General features: G+C 33.5%; 1 protein-coding gene across 2 annotated transcripts; it reads left to right on the top strand.

Annotated features, from left to right (window-relative positions):
• Window positions 1-5,991: 5,991 nt before the first annotated feature.
• On the top strand, window positions 5,992-19,336 carry LOC143618471 (zinc transporter 5-like). Of its 2 annotated transcripts, XM_077090679.1 has the most exons (3): window positions 5,995-6,649; window positions 18,250-18,399; window positions 18,707-19,336. In XM_077090679.1, the coding sequence occupies exons 1-3, from the start codon at window positions 6,083-6,085 to the stop codon at window positions 19,010-19,012; spliced, it is 1,023 nt and encodes a 340-aa protein (XP_076946794.1). In that variant the 5' UTR covers window positions 5,995-6,082; the 3' UTR covers window positions 19,013-19,336. The 2 variants fall into 2 exon arrangements, with proteins under 2 accessions (XP_076946795.1, XP_076946794.1); XM_077090680.1 differs by lacking the exon at window positions 18,250-18,399 and having other exon boundaries at window positions 5,992-6,649.
• The last annotated feature ends 329 nt before the right edge of the window (window positions 19,337-19,665 follow it).

The following is a 19,665-nucleotide window of genomic DNA, read 5'->3' on the forward strand; positions in this document are numbered from 1 at the left end:
AAGGTCCATAATCAACCTAAATGCAAACCTGTAACATTTCATAAAATAAAGTTTATCAACACAAAGGTTGGTAAGCAATTCATAATTTTGAGCATATATGTATATAATAAGAAAAGCTACAATGTTGTATACGAAACAACAAATAAATAGCAATAATTTGAATAATGCTAATAAGAATACATTAGCGGCACTGTCTATAAGAGAATACCAAATAGATACGGATTTCATGCGGTCGTTAATAAGAGTACACTAACGGCACCGTGCTATAAGAGAATAACAGATAGTTCACAGATTTATGATTCAACCCTCCAAAAGCGGTAAACACATAAGCCTATAACCATGTTATCATAGAACACCAAATCGAACATTTATTTAAGTAAAGTATATAATAACGTTTGTGGTTTAAGACTCAAGTATAAAACATTTAATTTGAATAGGTATGAAATGTCACCCCCAAAATAAAAGATGGAAAACGGGGTATGAAAGTACTTACATTCAAGTATAAAACTTGCTCAGAAAAAGTCGGGGAAAATGGGAGGATGGAGTCTAGTGAGCAAGGCCTAAATAAAAATAAAAGCCTTGTATTAGAAAGGATCTTTTATGAAAACTTTAAAATAAAAGTTAAGAAATGTAAACAATTAAAGTTTAAGGTTTATAAAGTAACTATTTTAGAAATTATAGAAATAATCCTTTAAAAATGTAAGTTTGCTCGAAACCTGGTTAAAGTATCTAATCTTAATATTTACTCAACCTATGTTAAGTAATAAGGTGGGTAAAAATGCAAGAATGCAAGTCCCTTTGGAATAAAGATACTAAAACGGGTTTTAACGAGTGTTCGGGTTGTTGGTTCGGGTCCTGATAATTGGTCAAACCCGAAGTCAACTTTCCAGAATATTAAATGTTATGAGATAACTCATAAAAATATATTAACACTTAACCAAGTATGTAGTTCTATTGTTTTAGAACTAAAAACGCACGTTAAGCGAGTGTTCGGTTTTGTCGGTCCAAACTTGTTATAAGATCAAGTTGGATTCAACATTCCAAGTACTTTAATAAAATATGTAAAATCAGTTTGTAAAGTATTTTTAAATAAATATACAAGTCCGGATAGCTAAAAACACACTTGTGTGTCTTAAGCGAGTGAAAATCGGTTTAGTTCGGTTTGGTTCAGTTTCCATCTCACAATAAGTTCATAGATGGTTTCCACATGCCAAAATATCAAAGAACTTGTATAATAATTTACAAATGATGAAACTTAAGTTTTACAACCAAAAAGTTAACAATAAAGTATTTAAACGAAAGTTCGGTTTTTGGTTCGGATCTAGTTTCGGGTTAAGACCGAGGTTAGAATCTACATACCCATAACCATAGAACTTTATAAGTAAGCAATATAAGTAAGTTAGCATGGTTAGTAAGCAATAATAAAGTAAGATGGTTAGATGCGGAAAATATATAACAAAGACCACGAAAGTCCTCCATGTAGCCTTACCTTACGAGGCTTGAAACATAACCAACCGGGGCTGGATAAGTAACTACTAAAGGTAACAAGGGTTGTATTATATATATGTTGTGCCATATGTTTCATGTATTAAGTTCGACTAAGTTAAGCAAACAAAAATGAAAAACTAGCATAGTTTGACTTTGGAAGTCAAACTTGACATAAACTTGAAAATAACCTTGAATGATTCTTGAATTGGAGTGAGGGAAAGAGTTATGAGCAGGGATTTATGTTGGAAAGGGTTGGGTATTTATAGGAGGAGCTTAAATGGGTTAATCAAGAGGTTTAATGGTTAAAATTCGGATCCGTTGGACAATAAAACACACAAGGGAACACAAGAAACATTTATCTCTGCAGGTGGCCGCCACCCGCGACCTCAAGAAGCTCCCCCATCGCGCGGAGCAGCGGGGTAGAGATGAAATATTTTTTTAACTTTCAAAAGTGACAGTTTTGGCCCCTGAAGTTCGTTTTAAGTGATTTTTACGCGTTTTAAAGCCCGAACAGGATGTTTTCAAGACCCAACAAGTGTAAAACAATTTTGTAACATAAAAACCATCTTTTTGATTATATCATAAGTTTCGGTTTCCAAAACGGGTTGGTTTACATAATAAACGGTTACAAAACGAATCCAAACGAGTACAAAAGGGACCCGAAATTGACGAATGTCACAGTATCCCCTACTTTAAAAAATTTCGTCCCGAAATTAAACCGAAGATGATGATGCAAACAAGTGTAGATACTTCTTTTTCATTGTATCTTCTCGTTCACAAGTGGATTTCGCACCACACCATGATTCCCATCGAACTTTGACTAACCGAATACGACTACGCTTGGTTTTCTTCTCGCTGCGATCCATGATCTCAACGGGTCGTTCAACCATAATCATCGACTCATCAACATGTACTTATTCAAGAGGTATATGGAGATTACCCTCGGCTAAGCACTTTTTGAGATTCGAAACATGAAACGTCGGATGAACACCGGCAAGTTCTTGCGGTAGTTCGAGTCGATAAGCTACCTTCCCAACACGTTCAAGAATTTTGAAAGGACCAACAAAACGAGGAGCTAGCTTACCCTTATTTCCAAAACGGAATACCCCCTTCCAAGGAGATACTTTTAGAATGACAAGATCGTCAACATTAAATTCGATCGGTTTTCGTCGTTTGTCGGCGTAACTCTTTTGACGACTTCTAGCGGCTAGGAGATTCTTACGAATTTTATCAATCACATCGGTGTCTTCTTGGACCATTTCAGGTCCCGTGATTTGAGCTTCACCGACTTCGTTCCAACTAATCGGAGAACGACATTTACGACCGTAAAGAGCTTCAAAATGAGCCATCTCGATGCTAGAATGATAATTGTTGTTATACGAGAACTCGATGAATGGAATGTGAGAATCCCAGTTCCCACCAAAATCAAGAACACAAGCTCGTAGTATATCCTCAAGTGTTTGAATAGTACGTTCGGATTGACCGTCCGTTTGAGAATGATAAGCGGTGCTAAGATCGAGACGTGTTCCCAAGGTTTCTTGAAGAGATCGCCAAAAATGAGAAGTAAAACGAGCATCGCGATCGGAGATGATAGACAATGGTAAACCGTGTCGGCACACAATTTCCCGAACGTATATTTGAGCAAGCTGCTCGACATAATACTTTTCGCGGATCGGAATGAAATGAGCAGACTTAGTTAAACGATCGATAATCACCCAAATACTATCGTTGCCTTTTTGGATGTTGGGTAGTTTAGTGATAAAGTCCATAGCAATGTCTTTCCACTTCCAAACGGAAATAAGAGGTTGCTCGAGTAGACCAAAAGGTCTTTGATGTTCAGCTTTGACTTGTAAGCAAGTAAGACATTTAGATACAAACAACGCTACGTCCTTTATCATACCCGGCCACCAAAAGGTAGCACGAAGATCGAAATACATCTTATCCGCACCGGGATGAACAGAATACCGCGAATTGTGAGCTTCATCGAGTATGCAAGTACGAAGGTCATCGCGATCAGGAACCCACAAACGATTGAGAAAGTACAAAAGACCATCGGGTTTGGTTTCGAGTTGAAGTTTGGCTCCACATGACATTTCGTCGTACATGTTACCTTCTTCAACGGAGGTACGCTGAGCTTGAAAGATACGGATTTGGAGATTGGTTTGAACAACAACGCTTAAAAGCCAAACGGATTTAACATTAACCTTTCGACTTAGGGCGTCGGCGACAACATTCGTTTTACCGGGATGGTAGCAAATCTCGCAATCATAATCACTAAGTAATTCGGTCCATCGTCATTGTCTCATGTTGAGATCTTTTTGGTCAAAATTATGTTGAAGGCTTTTATGATCGGTAAAAACCACACATTTCATACCATAAAGGTAATGTCTCTAGATTTTGAGAGCGAAAATGACTGCACCAAGTTCGAGATCATGAGTCGTATAGTTCTTCTCGTTGACCTTAAGTTGCCTTGATGCGTAAGCAATGACTTGACCTCGTTGCATGAGAACACAACCAATGCCTTGATAGGAGCATCGCAAAATACAACAAAATCATCGTTTCCATCGGGAAGGGTTAGAACGGGAGCATTACAAAGCATGTCCTTGAGCGTATGAAAGACTTCATCTTGCTTCGAACTCCAATCGAATGGTTTCCCTTTATGAGTAAGGGAGGTAAGAGGCAAAGAGATTTTGGAAAAAATTCTAATAAAACGCTGATAATATCCGGCCAAACCGAGGAAGGATCGAATTTCCGTGGGAGTCGTTAGAGTTTTCCAATCCTTAACGGCCTCAATTTTAGCGAGATCAACATAAATACCTTTGCCGTTTACGATATGTCCCAAAAATTGAACTTCCTCGAGCCAAAATTCGCATTTGTAGAATTTAGCGTAGAGTCGTTCGTTTCTAAGTAGTTCAAGAATGGAACGCAAGTGATGTTCATGTTCGGATTTGGTTTTGGAAAAGATGAGTATGTCATCAATAAAGACAATAACGAATTTATCAAGAAATGGTTTGCAAACACGGTTCATGAGATCCATAAATACCGCGGGTGCATTTGTTAACTCGAAGGGCATAACCAAAAATTCGAAATGTCCATATCGAGTACGAAAGGCGGTTTTCGGAATGTCTTCTTCGCGAACACGCAATTGGTGATAACCTGATCGAATATCAATTTTTGAGAAACAAGTTGCGCCTTAGTTGGTCAAAAAGGTCATAAATTCGTGGCAAAGGATAACGATTTTTAATAGTAAGTTTGTTAAGTTCTCGATAATCGATGCACATGCGAAACGAACCATCCTTCTTTTTCACGAAAAGAACGGGAGCGCCCCAAGGAGAAGAGTTTGGACGAATGAAACCTTTATCGGAAAGTTCTTCGAGTTGGTTTGATAATTCTTGCATTCCAACGGGGCTAAACGATAAGGAGCCTTGGCCACGGGCATCGCGTCGGGAACAAGATCGATTCGGAATTTAATCGGACGAACGGGAGGAAGACCGGAGACATCATCGGGAAAGACGTCGGGAAATCACGAACAATAGAAATATCTTGGATTTTCTTTTCCTTTTTGTCTTTTACCACCGCAAGAGTTAGGAACGGAACATACTTTTGGCGTAAGTATTTTTGCGATTAGGAGCACGACATGATATTAAGTCTTCTGGAAGTTGTTTTGCCGAAGACTTTAAGAATTTTACCGTTAACAAGCGGAATGCGAATGAATTTATCGAAGCAAACGACTTCGGCACGATGCAAAGATAACCAATTCATGCCTACTATGACATCGAAACTTCCCATTTGCATCGGGATGAGATCGATGGAGAATTTATGATTAGCAAGAATGAGAGTACAATCGTGATGGTGATAGAATTTCCATGGCAACTTCAACAGAAAACGGTCGGGAAAGCTTGGTTCGAGGCATAACAAGTTTTGACTCAAATTTCAAAGAAATAAAACTTCTATCGGCACCAGTATCAAATAAAATAGAAGCCAAATGATGGTTCACCAAAAACATACCGTTCACAACATCGTTTGACACTTGAGCTTGATTAGCATTCATCATAAAAGCTCGCCCTTAATTGTCATGGTTTCCTTGGGTTACTTGAGGTGGAGGAGGAGGAGGTGCTTGTATTGCTAAATATATAATTAATAATTCATATAATACAAAATATACACTATATCGACAAATATAAGTATCTTAAAAGAAAACTGTATTTTTACACATAATAAATCTACTAAAATGAAGCATTAATAAACAAATGTACGTTAAGAACGAAAAAAAATCAAAAGCTAACTTTCTTTAGTTTTTGTTAGGGTAAACAGACATACGATTTTTGAGTAATCACGTCAGATATAACCTAATACCTTATATTTGTCAAAACCTAAACTCGTGAAAGTTTTTTATCAGTCCCATACCCGAATACCCGTCCAAAATAATTCAAAAGTTGAATAATACCTTGTGTGATGGTTTTCCTTTTTATTTTTAGTGCCCCAAAAGCTAACTTAAATTATTATTCTCCCTCAATAGATGACAAATTCTTTAGCAACCATATATATAACAAGAAAACACTATAAAACAATTGCAAATCAATTTTAAAATCAAATGGAACTTCAAAAGCTAGTATGTGCTACATTCTTGTTATCAACCCTAGTAATCACCAATGTTGTTGCTGATTGCACATGTGAACCACAACAAATTCCAGGCGACAAAAACAAAGCTTTACACTACAAACTGATCGCCATTGCTTCCATCCTCACCGCCGGCGTCATCGGCGTTTCCCTACCCTTCGCGGGCAAGATTATCCCCGCCTTACACCCGGACAAAGACGGGTTCTTTGTGGTGAAAACATTCGCAGCCGGTGTGATTCTGGCTACTGGTTTTATTCATATACTTCCACAGGCATTTAAGAGGTTAACTTCACCTTGTTTAGAAGGATACGGATGGTGGGATTTCCCCCTTACCGGGTTAGTGGCTATGGTGGCCACCATCGCCACACTGTTGTTTGAGACTTCGTCCGCAGCGTATCAAGATAGGGCGGCGGTTACGAAGGTGGTCGGAGATGGTGAGGATCAAGAAATGGAGGTTGGGATTATGCATGGTCATGTTCATGGGTCCATGATGTTGGAGACTGATGATGCCGAAGTTCGTCGTTATCGGATTGTTTCCCAGGTAAATCTTTTGAATTTCACTTCAGTATATGTATTTCAATATATGTAGTGAGTTGACGACTCATTACACACCCATTCTACTTGGATCCAAGTGATTGGATTTAAACCATGAGCCCTTCTCGATATCTAACATCCGTCAAGCTACTCACAAGCTTGCTCTTAGCGCCCTTGATACCCCATCCGGAACGGTGTATATGGTGTTCATGCTTGGCTGATGTGAACATGAAAGTTCGCTTACTACATATAGTCTAATATAATATGATGTTTGGATATATGTTGAATTATTGATAAAATAAAGTTAGAGTAAGAATAAAGGAAAAAAATTGATTTAAGGGAGTTTATTACGCATATAAAATATTAAACTTCTAAAAGTTTTTGTATATTATAATCTTGTGAATTATTTGATCTTATTTTCTTAAAAACTTTATCTATGGTCTCGTACTTTTTTTCTTTTCTGAACGGCTAATTGGATCACTGACGGACCCCTAATTATTTCCATTGTATAAAGATATGGCTTTTAAATACTTAATAAAAAATCTTTCTTTATTCACGCTATAGACTCCGTTGACGTAACTAAATCTTGTTGGATTGATGAACGGCTCTGATTCATCGCACTATAAATTTTACTTAATTCTAGTAGTTGTGTAGATAGCGAACAATCATGCAGCATGCCCATACTTGTTGGCGCATATTTATTAAGACCTGTGTGACACAAACTATTCTATAATTTGTCATACTACACTGATGAATATAAAATGATTGAACAAAAACTTTCATTTATTGATGAGGTAACAGAGTGATGTTAAGGAGAGTACACCCAGCTATTAATACCTTTTTAATTCACAGGATCTTTAAAATTAGTAATCTAAAGCCTCTATTTTTCAAGCAACGGGATTGGCCTTGGATTAAGATTATAAACTATCAGCAGCGGAACTTAAGCATTCAAAACGTAAAAAGTTTCCAAAAACATATTTTTAATTGAGGCTTTTGGATTAGGAAGGCCCCAACCAAATTAAGATATCCAAAATGTAATGGGCTAAACTTACATTTCTAAGCCTAAAATAGCAAGGCCGATGCCCTGTTGGGCATCTGGTCCTAATGAAGCTCCGCCCCATGTACATGATAGTCGTAGGTGCGATTGTTCGAAGAAGAGTTTGTAAGTAGCGAGCAAGTATGTGTTGTGCGTGAGAAACAGAGGAATTTTAAGTGTAAAAAACATAACTCGATCACTTTGCTTAGACGCACATGCAAAATGTGGACTATTTAATTTCATTGTATTGTAATTTCTCTAACTAAAATTACAAAACTGATTAGGATGAGAGGTCCTGTCAATGAGTAATAAGCCATCGGCCAGATAATAGATTATTTGATGGTAATATGGTATTAGACCAACCAACCAACCAACCAACCAACCAACCTCATCATTTTAATCATACAATACAAGAATACGTCTCTTAGATTTATTTATAAATCATTTATATAAGTTTTTGTTGTTATTATTGTTATTTCATTTCGTAATAATAAACATATTTTTACGGTTTAATGTAACTTATGAATATTAAAAATAATAATTATAATTATATATGTATGTTAGACCATGTCACATGTCGGTACATACTACATACATGCACTGTTCACGTTACTATTCATTTTGTCATATTAAAGTGTAAAATTGTTTGGGCACATTGTAGAAGTGGCTTTTGCTTTTTAATGTATAAGTCATTGAAGCATAAACATACAAGTTGGCAAAGTTGTGACAAGGTTTCGAATTGTCATTGCAACGAGTTTATTTTTATTAACGTTTGGATCTGAAAATTATTTTGGTGCAGTGAATACTAATCTATAATTCGTCAAAATAGAGCCTTACATATTTTAACACCCTCATTGTTGGATGTAGTGTTTCGCATACTATTTTTTTTATATATATATTTATCAAACATAGAAATAATGAGTTACAATGATTAGTCGGGGTTAAAAATATATATTATTTGACGTGACCTTACACATATACCATTTAAAGAGCAAAGAAATGAAAGAAAACATATGGAGTGTATATTAAATTGTCTTAGCATTTGATGCTATTTATTATTCATATGTCAATCTCAAGAATTTTGACAACTTAAATTATAGGAGAGTGACAAACAAATTTTAAAACAGAATTAGTACAACTTTTTGTATATGCTCACCAGTCACCAGGCATAATAAAACTAAGAAATAGGCTGATTATATTTACAGGTGTGTATGCGGTTTTTGTAGGTTTGTATAGAAAATTGATTTTGAGTATTGATTAGCACGTACTATCTACATATATATCATAGATTCATAGTGTAGATTACAAGTAAGCAAGAAAAACAGTAAATAAAAAAAGGTTATGCTAATAAATTCTTTATAAGAGCACCTCCAACAAGTAACTTTTTAAGTTAATAAGTTGGGTGGAAATAAGTTGGGTGGACAAAGGAAGGATCGTAGTTCGTAGGGACAGAAGTGTTTGCTGAAGCGTCCATCCTGTCATTGGGGGCGCCCGTCTTCTCTATTCAGACATCATTATGATGGCGTCCATTCGGACAGTGTGATGGTTGTTGACTTGTTTCTATCACTAAACGTAATCAAGTTATTACAATGATACACATCGAGTTTAGTCGTGAGTCTAAATAGTATTTTTAACTAATAAATCATATTGAAGGTGAAATTTGTTTTAATCGTAGATAAGTAGACTATTATTCGAATCATGGTTTAGCTTAGACTATATTATTTATTACAAACATTGTTTTAATTGTATTCTTTTATCTTAATAGAAAATCATCTAATATGAATATGAGTATTTCAGTCTTTTCTTTTTTCCTTGGACAAGCCAATCTATTGGAGATATTATTTTTGTTCTTGTTTGGAGCATCTGTCAGACTGTCATGAAGAGACACTATCGTCTCTACCTACGTGGGAGCCATGTATTAAGTAGCTTTGTAAAATAATGTTTTCACGACAAACAAACGTTCATTACTCATTTCTAATAATATGTCATTCTTTAATGAAAACACGTTCTTTAAAAGTATTCATCCATCTTGTTTTTCCCGATCAGTAATTCCTGTTGTATTCGTGTATATTAATTTCTAGTTTCGGGATCAAATACAAATCATTATTAACATGAAATCAGTGGTTATTAATTTGTTGTTATTATTAGGTTTGTTTTTATAAGTGTTTGCTGTTAGTTTTTGTTCGTATTTGCTTATTTCCGATTATGAGACATTATAAGCATTTGATTATTTACATTTCATTGTTATTATTAGGATTTTTTTCTTAGGTCGTTACAAGTATTTGTTGTTATTATTTTGTTGTTAATTTTGATTATTTTTTGTTTGTTATTATTAGGGTTTTTTCTTTGTTATTATAAAATGTTGTTTATGTAAGATTGATATTGTAGTTAATATTGTTTCATACGCTCTCATTTTCGATATATTGGTATTGTTTCCTACGTTTTCATGTTAAGATCATTTTGTACACGAACATTCCTCTTAATTTATAACCATCCATAGTTTCTCTGTGTTTATCTTCCTTTTTGCCACCAAATCTTGGTTAGGCGTTGGCCTTCTTCCCCATCTTTCTAATTTTCCAAGGATTGTAAGTTTCGTCTTAGACAAACATATTAATTGCCATTAATTTACTCAAGTCTAAGCATCTGACGTTCTTTCTTTTTTCGAGATTGCATTATTTCTTACGCTAAAGGGTCTACAACCCTTAATATCATTCCTATTATTCGTCACGTCAGTTTTCCCTTCATCATTCAACATCACCCTTCAATCAATGAAATACACTACTCTTCATCATCCTTCACCATTTATTATTTTTTCTAATTCATATAATATTTATTAAATTTTGTCTTTGAGAAATAGAAATGCTAAGGGCCCCACATGAAACCTCACTTACTCGAGTGATCATCCTCTTTGGGCTCAGGTCACGCATGACCAGTATATGGAGGGGGGTGTTCTAATTAGGCCGGTGATGGGTGGGTTGTCATGTGACTGTCACCTAGGACCAGTGGGGGTTATTAATTTGTTGTTATTATTAGGTTTGTTTTCATAAGTGTTTGCTGTTAGTTTTTGTTCGTATTTGCTTATTTTCGATTATGAGACATTATAAACATTTGATTATTTACATTTCATTGTTATTATTGGGATTTTTTTCTTAGGTCGTTACAAGTATTTGTTGTTATTATTTTGTTGCTAATTTTGATTATTTTTTGTTTGTTATTATTAGGGTTTTTTCTTTGTTATTATAAAATGTTGTTTATGTAAGATTGATATTGTAGTTAATATTGTTTCATACGCTCTCATTTTCGATATATTGGTATTGTTTCCTACGTTTTCATGTTAAGATCATTTTGTACACGAACATTCCTCTTAATTTATAACCATCCATAGTTTCTCTGTGTTTATCTTCCTTTTTGCCACCAAATCTTGGTTAGGCGTTGGCCTTCTTCCCCATCTTTCTAATTTTCCAAGGATTGTAAGTTTCGTCTTAGACAAACATATTAATTGCCATTAATTTACTCAAGTCTAAGCGTCTGACGTTCTTTCTTTTTTCGAGATTGCATTATTTCTTACGCTAAAGGGTCTACAACCCTTAATATCATTCCTATTATTCGTCACGTCAGTTTTCCCTTCATCATTCAACAGCACCCTTCAATCAATGAAATACACTACTCTTCATCATCCTTCACCATTTATTATTTTTTCTAATTCATATAATATTTATTAAATTTTGTCTTTGAGAAATAGAAATGCTAAGGGCCCCACATGAAACCTCACTTACTCGAGTGATCATCCTCTGTGGGCTCAGGTCACGCATGACCAGTATATGGAGGGGGGTGTTCTAATTAGGCCGGTGATGGGTGGGTTGTCATGTGACTGTCACCTAGGACCAGTGGGGGTTATTAATTTGTTGTTATTATTAGGTTTGTTTTCATAAGTGTTTGCTGTTAGTTTTTGTTCGTATTTGCTTATTTTCGATTATGAGACATTATAAACATTTGATTATTTACATTTCATTGTTATTATTGGGATTTTTTTCTTAGGTCGTTACAAGTATTTGTTGTTATTATTTTGTTGCTAATTTTGATTATTTTTTGTTTGTTATTATTAGGGTTTTTTCTTTGTTATTATAAAATGTTGTTTATGTAAGATTGATATTGTAGTTAATATTGTTTCATACGCTCTCATTTTCGATATATTGGTATTGTTTCCTACGTTTTCATGTTAAGATCATTTTGTACACGAACATTCCTCTTAATTTATAACCATCCATAGTTTCTCTGTGTTTATCTTCCTTTTTGCCACCAAATCTTGGTTAGGCGTTGGCCTTCTTCCCCATCTTTCTAATTTTCCAAGGATTGTAAGTTTCGTCTTAGACAAACATATTAATTGCCATTAATTTACTCAAGTCTAAGCGTCTGACGTTCTTTCTTTTTTCGAGATTGCATTATTTCTTACGCTAAAGGGTCTACAACCCTTAATATCATTCCTATTATTCGTCACGTCAGTTTTCCCTTCATCATTCAACATCACCCTTCAATCAAGGAAATACACTACTCTTCATCATTCTTCACCATTTTTTATTTTTTCTAATTCATATAATATTTATTAAATTTTGTCTTTGAGAAATAGAAATGCTAAGGGCCCCACATGAAACCTCACTTACTCGAGTGATCATCCTCTGTGGGCTCAGGTCACGCATGACCAGTATATGGAGGGGGGGTGTTCTAATTAGGCCGGTGATGGGTGAGTTGTCATGTGACTGTCACCTAGGACCAGTGGGGGTTATTAATTTGTTGTTATTATTAGGTTTGTTTTCATAAGTGTTTGCTGTTAGTTTTTGTTCGTATTTGCTTATTTCCGATTATGAGACATTATAAGCATTTGATTATTTACATTTCATTGTTATTATTAGGATTTTTTTCTTAGGTCGTTACAAGTATTTGTTGTTATTATTTTGTTGCTAATTTTGATTATTTTTTGTTTGTTATTATTAGGGTTTTTTCTTTGTTATTATAAAATGTTGTTTATGTAAGATTGATATTGTAGTTAATATTGTTTCATACGCTCTCATTTTCGATATATTGGTATTGTTTCCTACGTTTTCATGTTAAGATCATTTTGTACACGAACATTCCTCTTAATTTATAACCATCCATAGTTTCTATGTGTTTATCTTCCTTTTTGCCACCAAATCTTGGTTAGGCGTTGGCCTTCTTCCCCATCTTTCTAATTTTCCAAGGATTGTAAGTTTCGTCTTAGACAAACATATTAATTGCCATTAATTTACTCAAGTCTAAGCGTCTGACGTTCTTTCTTTTTTCGAGATTGCATTATTTCTTACGCTAAAGGGTCTACAACCCTTAATATCATTCCTATTATTCGTCACGTCAGTTTTCCCTTCATCATTCAACATCACTCTTCAATCAAGGAAATACACTACTCTTCATCATTCTTCACCATTTTTTATTTTTTCTAATTCATATAATATTTATTAAATTTTGTCTTTGAGAAATAGAAATGCTAAGGGCCCCACATGAAACCTCACTTACTCGAGTGATCATCCTCTGTGGGCTCAGGTCACGCATGACCAGTATATGGAGGGGGGGTGTTCTAATTAGGCCGGTGATGGGTGAGTTGTCATGTGACTGTCACCTAGGACCAGTGGGGGTTATTAATTTGTTGTTATTATTAGGTTTGTTTTCATAAGTGTTTGCTGTTAGTTTTTGTTCGTATTTGCTTATTTCCGATTATGAGACATTATAAGCATTTGATTATTTACATTTCATTGTTATTATTAGGATTTTTTTCTTAGGTCGTTACAAGTATTTGTTGTTATTATTTTGTTGCTAATTTTGATTATTTTTTGTTTGTTATTATTAGGGTTTTTTCTTTGTTATTATAAAATGTTGTTTATGTAAGATTGATATTGTAGTTAATATTGTTTCATACGCTCTCATTTTCGATATATTGGTATTGTTTCCTACGTTTTCATGTTAAGATCATTTTGTACACGAACATTCCTCTTAATTTATAACCATCCATAGTTTCTATGTGTTTATCTTCCTTTTTGCCACCAAATCTTGGTTAGGCGTTGGCCTTCTTCCCCATCTTTCTAATTTTCCAAGGATTGTAAGTTTCGTCTTAGACAAACATATTAATTGCCATTAATTTACTCAAGTCTAAGCGTCTGACGTTCTTTCTTTTTTCGAGATTGCATTATTTCTTACGCTAAAGGGTCTACAACCCTTAATATCATTCCTATTATTCGTCACGTCAGTTTTCCCTTCATCATTCAACATCACCCTTCAATCAAGGAAATACACTACTCTTCATCATTCTTCACCATTTTTTATTTTTTCTAATTCATATAATATTTATTAAATTTTGTCTTTGAGAAATAGAAATGCTAAGGGCCCCACATGAAACCTCACTTACTCGAGTGATCATCCTCTGTGGGCTCAGGTCAAGCATGACCAGTATATCGAGGGGGGTGTTCTAATTAGGCCGGTGATGGGTGGGTTGTCATGTGACTGTCACCTAGGACCAGTGGGGGTTGCCCACTTGTGTAAACCCCTTAGCCTAAGGGGAATGGACACTCATGGGTATTATCATGCACCGGTCAATCATGTGCTGTCATGTCATTTCTACCATTACTTATTCATAAATCACAAAATTACTGACAACACCTACCCAAAAGTACTCTAGAACCTTATTAATTTATAGAGTTAAGTGCCACTTTAGTACCTGTGGTTTGGCCAACTACGCAACTTTAGTACGTAAACTTTATTTTGTGCAACTAGCTACCCCAGCTTCAAAAAACTTGCCATTTTAGTACTTTTTGCTAACCCTGTTAATTTTTTCTTGTTAATTCAGGGATAAACTTGTAATTTCAATTATTTTATCATAAACTCAAAAAGAGTTAAGTGCTACTTTAGTACTGTGGTTTGGCCAACTACGCAACTTTAGTACCTAAACTTTTTTTTGTGCAACAAACTACCCCAGCTTCAAAAAACTTGCCATTATAGTACTTTTTGCTAACTCCGTTAATTTTTTCTCGTTAAGTCAGAGGTAAACTTGTAATTTCAATTATTTTATCATAAACTCAAAAAAAATATGTGGTGATAGGGACTCGAACTCGCGCCTATGGTTTTTACAAAGTTTTAACGAAGGATGCAATAGCCAATAGGACAAGTGACTGACTTGTTCATAAGCTGGTTCTGAATACTTTTATAGTCAAGTTTGAAAGACCCCCAAATCCTCATAAACCTTAGAAATGTCAAAATTGGTCATAACGGATCATGCAACTAGTTACACCACCACAATTGGGCCCAATTCCGCCCTCCGATTTCGTCAATCAAAGTTGTTAATCCCGTGCTTAATCAGGTCAATGCACTGCACATATTGTATAGCAGATTTTGGGTTGGAATTCAAAATGAAAATTAACCAGTTGGCCAGAGCTGAGATGGCCGGAATCCCACCGGTATTGAGATCGGGACAGAAGCCGGAAAACGAAAGAGAAAGGGGGTGGGGGCTGTTTAGTTTAAGATTTGACACCATCGGTCCCTAGGGTTTTCAAATGTTTAAAAACTAAACAAAACCTTTACAAAAGGGGGAATTTGATTAAATGAAGAGTTAAGTATCATTTTAGTACATGTGGTTTGGCCAACTACACAACTTTAGTACCTAAAGCCTAAAGTAGGTACTAAAGTTGTGTAGTTGGTCAAACCACATGTACTAAAATGACACTTAACTCTTAAATGAATTAACAAAATAACTGAAAAAAAGTTTACCCTTGACTTAACGAGAAAAAATTAACGGGGTTAGCCAAAAATACTAAAATGGCAAGTTTTTTGAAACTAAGGTAGCCAGTTGCACAAAATAAAGTTTAGGTACTAAAGTTGTGTAGTTGACTAAACCACAGGTACTAAAATGGCACTTAACTCTAATTTATATTAACTCTTCAATGGTCAACAATAATTAATAGATTTTATGTGACAAACCTTTGTCAAGAAAAAAGTCACGCGCGTTACCCATATGAAATGGAATGATGTTGTCATGTGGTTAGGAAATCACACTCATCCATATGGGTTCATATGGGTGCTATGTCCTCTCTTATACAAACACGTTTAATGTCATTTATTTAAGTCTAATCTTCGATTTTTTCTCTTGATTGATAAATACTTAGTGGTTACTATTATATCTTCATTGTTGTTAGGAGACATGATATGATTTGAACAACTTTTTTTCGTAGTTATAATAATCATTGATTATTAATAATAATAGAATTAATTCTAATTTGTAGTTACATCAATTCTGTTTTGTAGTTATAATAATTCCATTGCAGTTATATTAATTATCATTGATTATTAATAATAATAGAATTAATTCTAATTTGTAGTTACATCAATTCTGTTTTGTAGTTATAATAATTCCATTGCAGTTATATTAATTCTATTATTATATGTTGTTGATTACTAAACACATAAATTTTATGTTATATTGATATTCTATTTTCTTGTAATTTTTTATTAGTATTTAAGTAGGAATTTTACCCGTGAGTTACGACAGTATAGTACGATACAAGCATTTGGTTTAATGATCAAAGAAAGAAGGATACAAAAAGTTACTTTATTAAAATTTAAGGAATCTATGAAAACTTTATTAAAGTTTAGAGTAAATAAATATATAAAAAAATATTATTGAATGGTCAAATGTTGCATTTTATATAGATTAAATATTTGACATCCTATTTTATACTATAACTATCTTAATCATAAAAATATGAATAACAATGAAAGTTAACTAATAGACAAAAACATTTGTAAGAAAATTCACTTTTATGAATAGTACAATTTTGTGAGTGTGATTACCTTTGCCAATTAGTTTGTATATAATCTGTCCCTTAACTGCTTAGAAACTTTTGGGCAAAAATAGCATTAACAAGTAACAAAAAAATCAAATTACATAACATCTTAATCTTTAAATCACCGAAATTAATTATTTAACTTATACTTAATATTTATAACAACATATCACATCATTTATATATACTAAGAACTATTTCTTTTTTTATTTAATGGCAACTTTCATCAACAGAGTAATAAGACGCTAGTAACCTGGAAACACCAAATATTACAAGAGACCAATGAATTTACAAACTATTACGTGAACTACTATAATGTTTAAAATTATATTAGTACCTTTAACAATGTGCATCAGTTATATATTTCATTTTATAGATTGTATATAACACTATCATCTTTTAAAATTTAATCAAATCAAAAACCAAACAACCTACACAACTTTGAGAACCAAAATAACCACACTATATGATAAATACAAGGCAAATAAATGGGTCAAACCTTAAAAATATCTATATCTATATCAATATCTATACTATATATAAATCAAATGGCAAGAACCTCTTAAAATTTAAGAGGTACAAGCATTATTGCATAAATTACTTTCTTTAATGCATAAAAATTTGAAAATATAAGGGTAATATAGTATTTTAGACATCTTGAACGGTTAAGAATATTTAGTTTAAAAAATAATTACAATTATGATCTTTTAACTTCAACAAAACTTTGTTAATTTTTGAAGTAGTTAAAAATAAACCCCTTAACTTTACTCATCTATTTGACATATTCATTTAAAATTTTTATTACTTCTATATCTTTTAATATATTATGTTTTAAAATAACCCGACTTTACCATTGCAATGTGCTTATATATGTCGACGTTTCAATGTAAGTTTTATTTTATTTTGAGGTGTTCGTGATAATGTACTAGTCAATTAAGCATAAGAGTACAACTCAAATATGCACTTATAAATCTAAAAATATAATTATCAATTTAACCCTGCAATTATATTCAACTTTTGTAAGTTTAAATTATAACTACCCTTCCACCCCCATAAGTTTATCCATATATTCATCTATATTTTCTTTTTTCTTTTATATATTTGAATATATAAATTTTAATAAATTTCAACCTTACAATCACGGCGTGTTTATTTTTGTTGACGTTCTGATGTAAGATTTACCAAATACAGGTGTGCATGGTATAAAACAATATGATTTTGTGTCACTTTAAAAGAAGTATAAATTTTGATGAGTTTCGATCATTTTTTAAAAAATATTTTTGTTGTTTTGGGTCAAAGATCAAAGACTTTGATAGGTCAAAATGCGTTCAAGTTATCACGGATTTTGTTAATATGGTTTGCTATTTGTTATCTTTATGATCTAATCATTACATGTCTTGTAACTACTAAAAATCATTATTATCGTTGTCGCAGCATCGCGCGGGTATACTGCTAATGTTTTATGGTAACGGAGTAAAATTTGTGTTAATTATTATATAATAATATAAGATATTAAGATAAGATGTATTTGTATCTGACAGTTGATTGAGACCGAACAATTAAACATTTTGTAAGAGTGACATCAATAACATAATTCTAGTAATGACTATCTACAACAGTGCAACCTATCAAACAACTAGACAATTAATAGAAGAAAAACCACCACAACTGCTAAAGGTTTCATAACCACGTTATGTATGTAACTTTTAGGTGCTGGAATTGGGGATCGTCATTCACTCAGTGATCATAGGATTGTCGTTGGGCGCTTCTAAAAGCCCCAAAACAATAAAACCGCTTATTGCCGCATTATCCTTCCATCAAATGTTCGAAGGATTAGGTCTTGGAGGAAACATCTTCCAGGTACGTACGGATTTTAACCAGTAATGGATCGAGAAATTCATGTACGTATATACAGGAGCAAAAACTAGTTTGGCTAAAACAGCTCGGTTAAAAACGAATAACATGTAACAGTCAATAAGTATGTTCTAATAAAATTCCATAAACAATAATAATAACAATAACTTTAAACATAACATGTTTAGTTTGTAACTTGATATCTGAATCACAATTTGTTATTTTAAATATTACTTTAGAACAACTTTAGTAATCGTAATTCTAAATGTTATCAAGCAATGATAATGATATGATGCAAATGGATATATTGTAGGCAAAAATCAAGTCAGTGACTACAATGGTGATGGGAGCTTGTTTCGCGCTCATGACTCCAAGCGGGATTGTTGTTGGAATATTGGTGAGCAACACATATGACGAGAACAGTTCAAAAGCGCTTATCGTGGAAGGTGTGTTAGATGCTGCAGCAGCCGGGATATTGATTTATATGGCACTTGTCGATCTTCTTTCACCGGACTTTAAGAATCCTAGAATGCAAAATAATAAGATCCTTTTACTTGCTTCCAATGTTTCTCTTTTCCTTGGTGCAGGCCTTATGTCTCTCCTAGCCATATGGGCTTGAATTGTGATGTGTGTAAATCTACTTGACTTGTGAGTATATGGTTAAGATTGCCAAATACTTAATGTGTTACATGCATTAAAAGTAGAGATTAATCTAATACAACCACGGTGAAGTGATAAGTTCTGTTGTAATATTTTGATAATAAATTAATAAGTGAACATATTAAATAAAAACTAAACTAAAATAAAGTTAAACACTGAGATGGTCAAAGAAGGTTTAATAAGGCTAAAATGTCAACTAAATTTAGGGTAATATGATCGGTCAAAATATAGGAAAATATGGATACTCCCTTTGGAGAAGAGAGGAGACAGGAGTAAAAGAAAATATAAAAATGTAATGACTTAAAATTTTCATGTAATAACTAGTGTTTATTTTTATTGTTCATGTCTATCAAAATATTTAGCTTCGTCTTTCAGAAAATAGGAAACATTAGGCTGTTGGTATAATGGAATCCTTGGTATTCCAAGGTACCTTATCATTACTTTATTCATGTTCGTTCATGAAAAATAAGGACATGTCCGTGTGCATTCATGTTCGTTTATTTAAAATCTAAATGAAAAGTTTGCAATGGAAATGAACAAGTTTAATACATCACAATTTATCCAGAAAACATATCTAAATTAGTGGCTTAAATTTACCTCATTCATTTTAAC

This window comes from Bidens hawaiensis, unplaced genomic scaffold (assembly GCF_021521415.1).
Source record: "Bidens hawaiensis isolate Kalapana, Puna unplaced genomic scaffold, B.hawaiensis_p1.1 tig00078263_1, whole genome shotgun sequence".
NCBI lineage: Eukaryota > Viridiplantae > Streptophyta > Magnoliopsida > Asterales > Asteraceae > Bidens > Bidens hawaiensis.

What these genes read in the sequence shown, in the direction of transcription:
- LOC143618471 (XM_077090679.1), top strand. Translation starts at nt 6,083, where the DNA reads ATGGAACTTCAAAAGCTAGTATGTGCTACATTCTTGTTATCAACCCTA. An exon ending in GTTATCGGATTGTTTCCCAG is followed by an intron (nt 6,650 to 18,249) that starts GTAAATCTTTTG and finishes TGTAACTTTTAG; the next exon opens with GTGCTGGAATTGGGGATCGT. An exon ending in TTGGAGGAAACATCTTCCAG is followed by an intron (nt 18,400 to 18,706) that starts GTACGTACGGAT and finishes GATATATTGTAG; the next exon opens with GCAAAAATCAAGTCAGTGAC.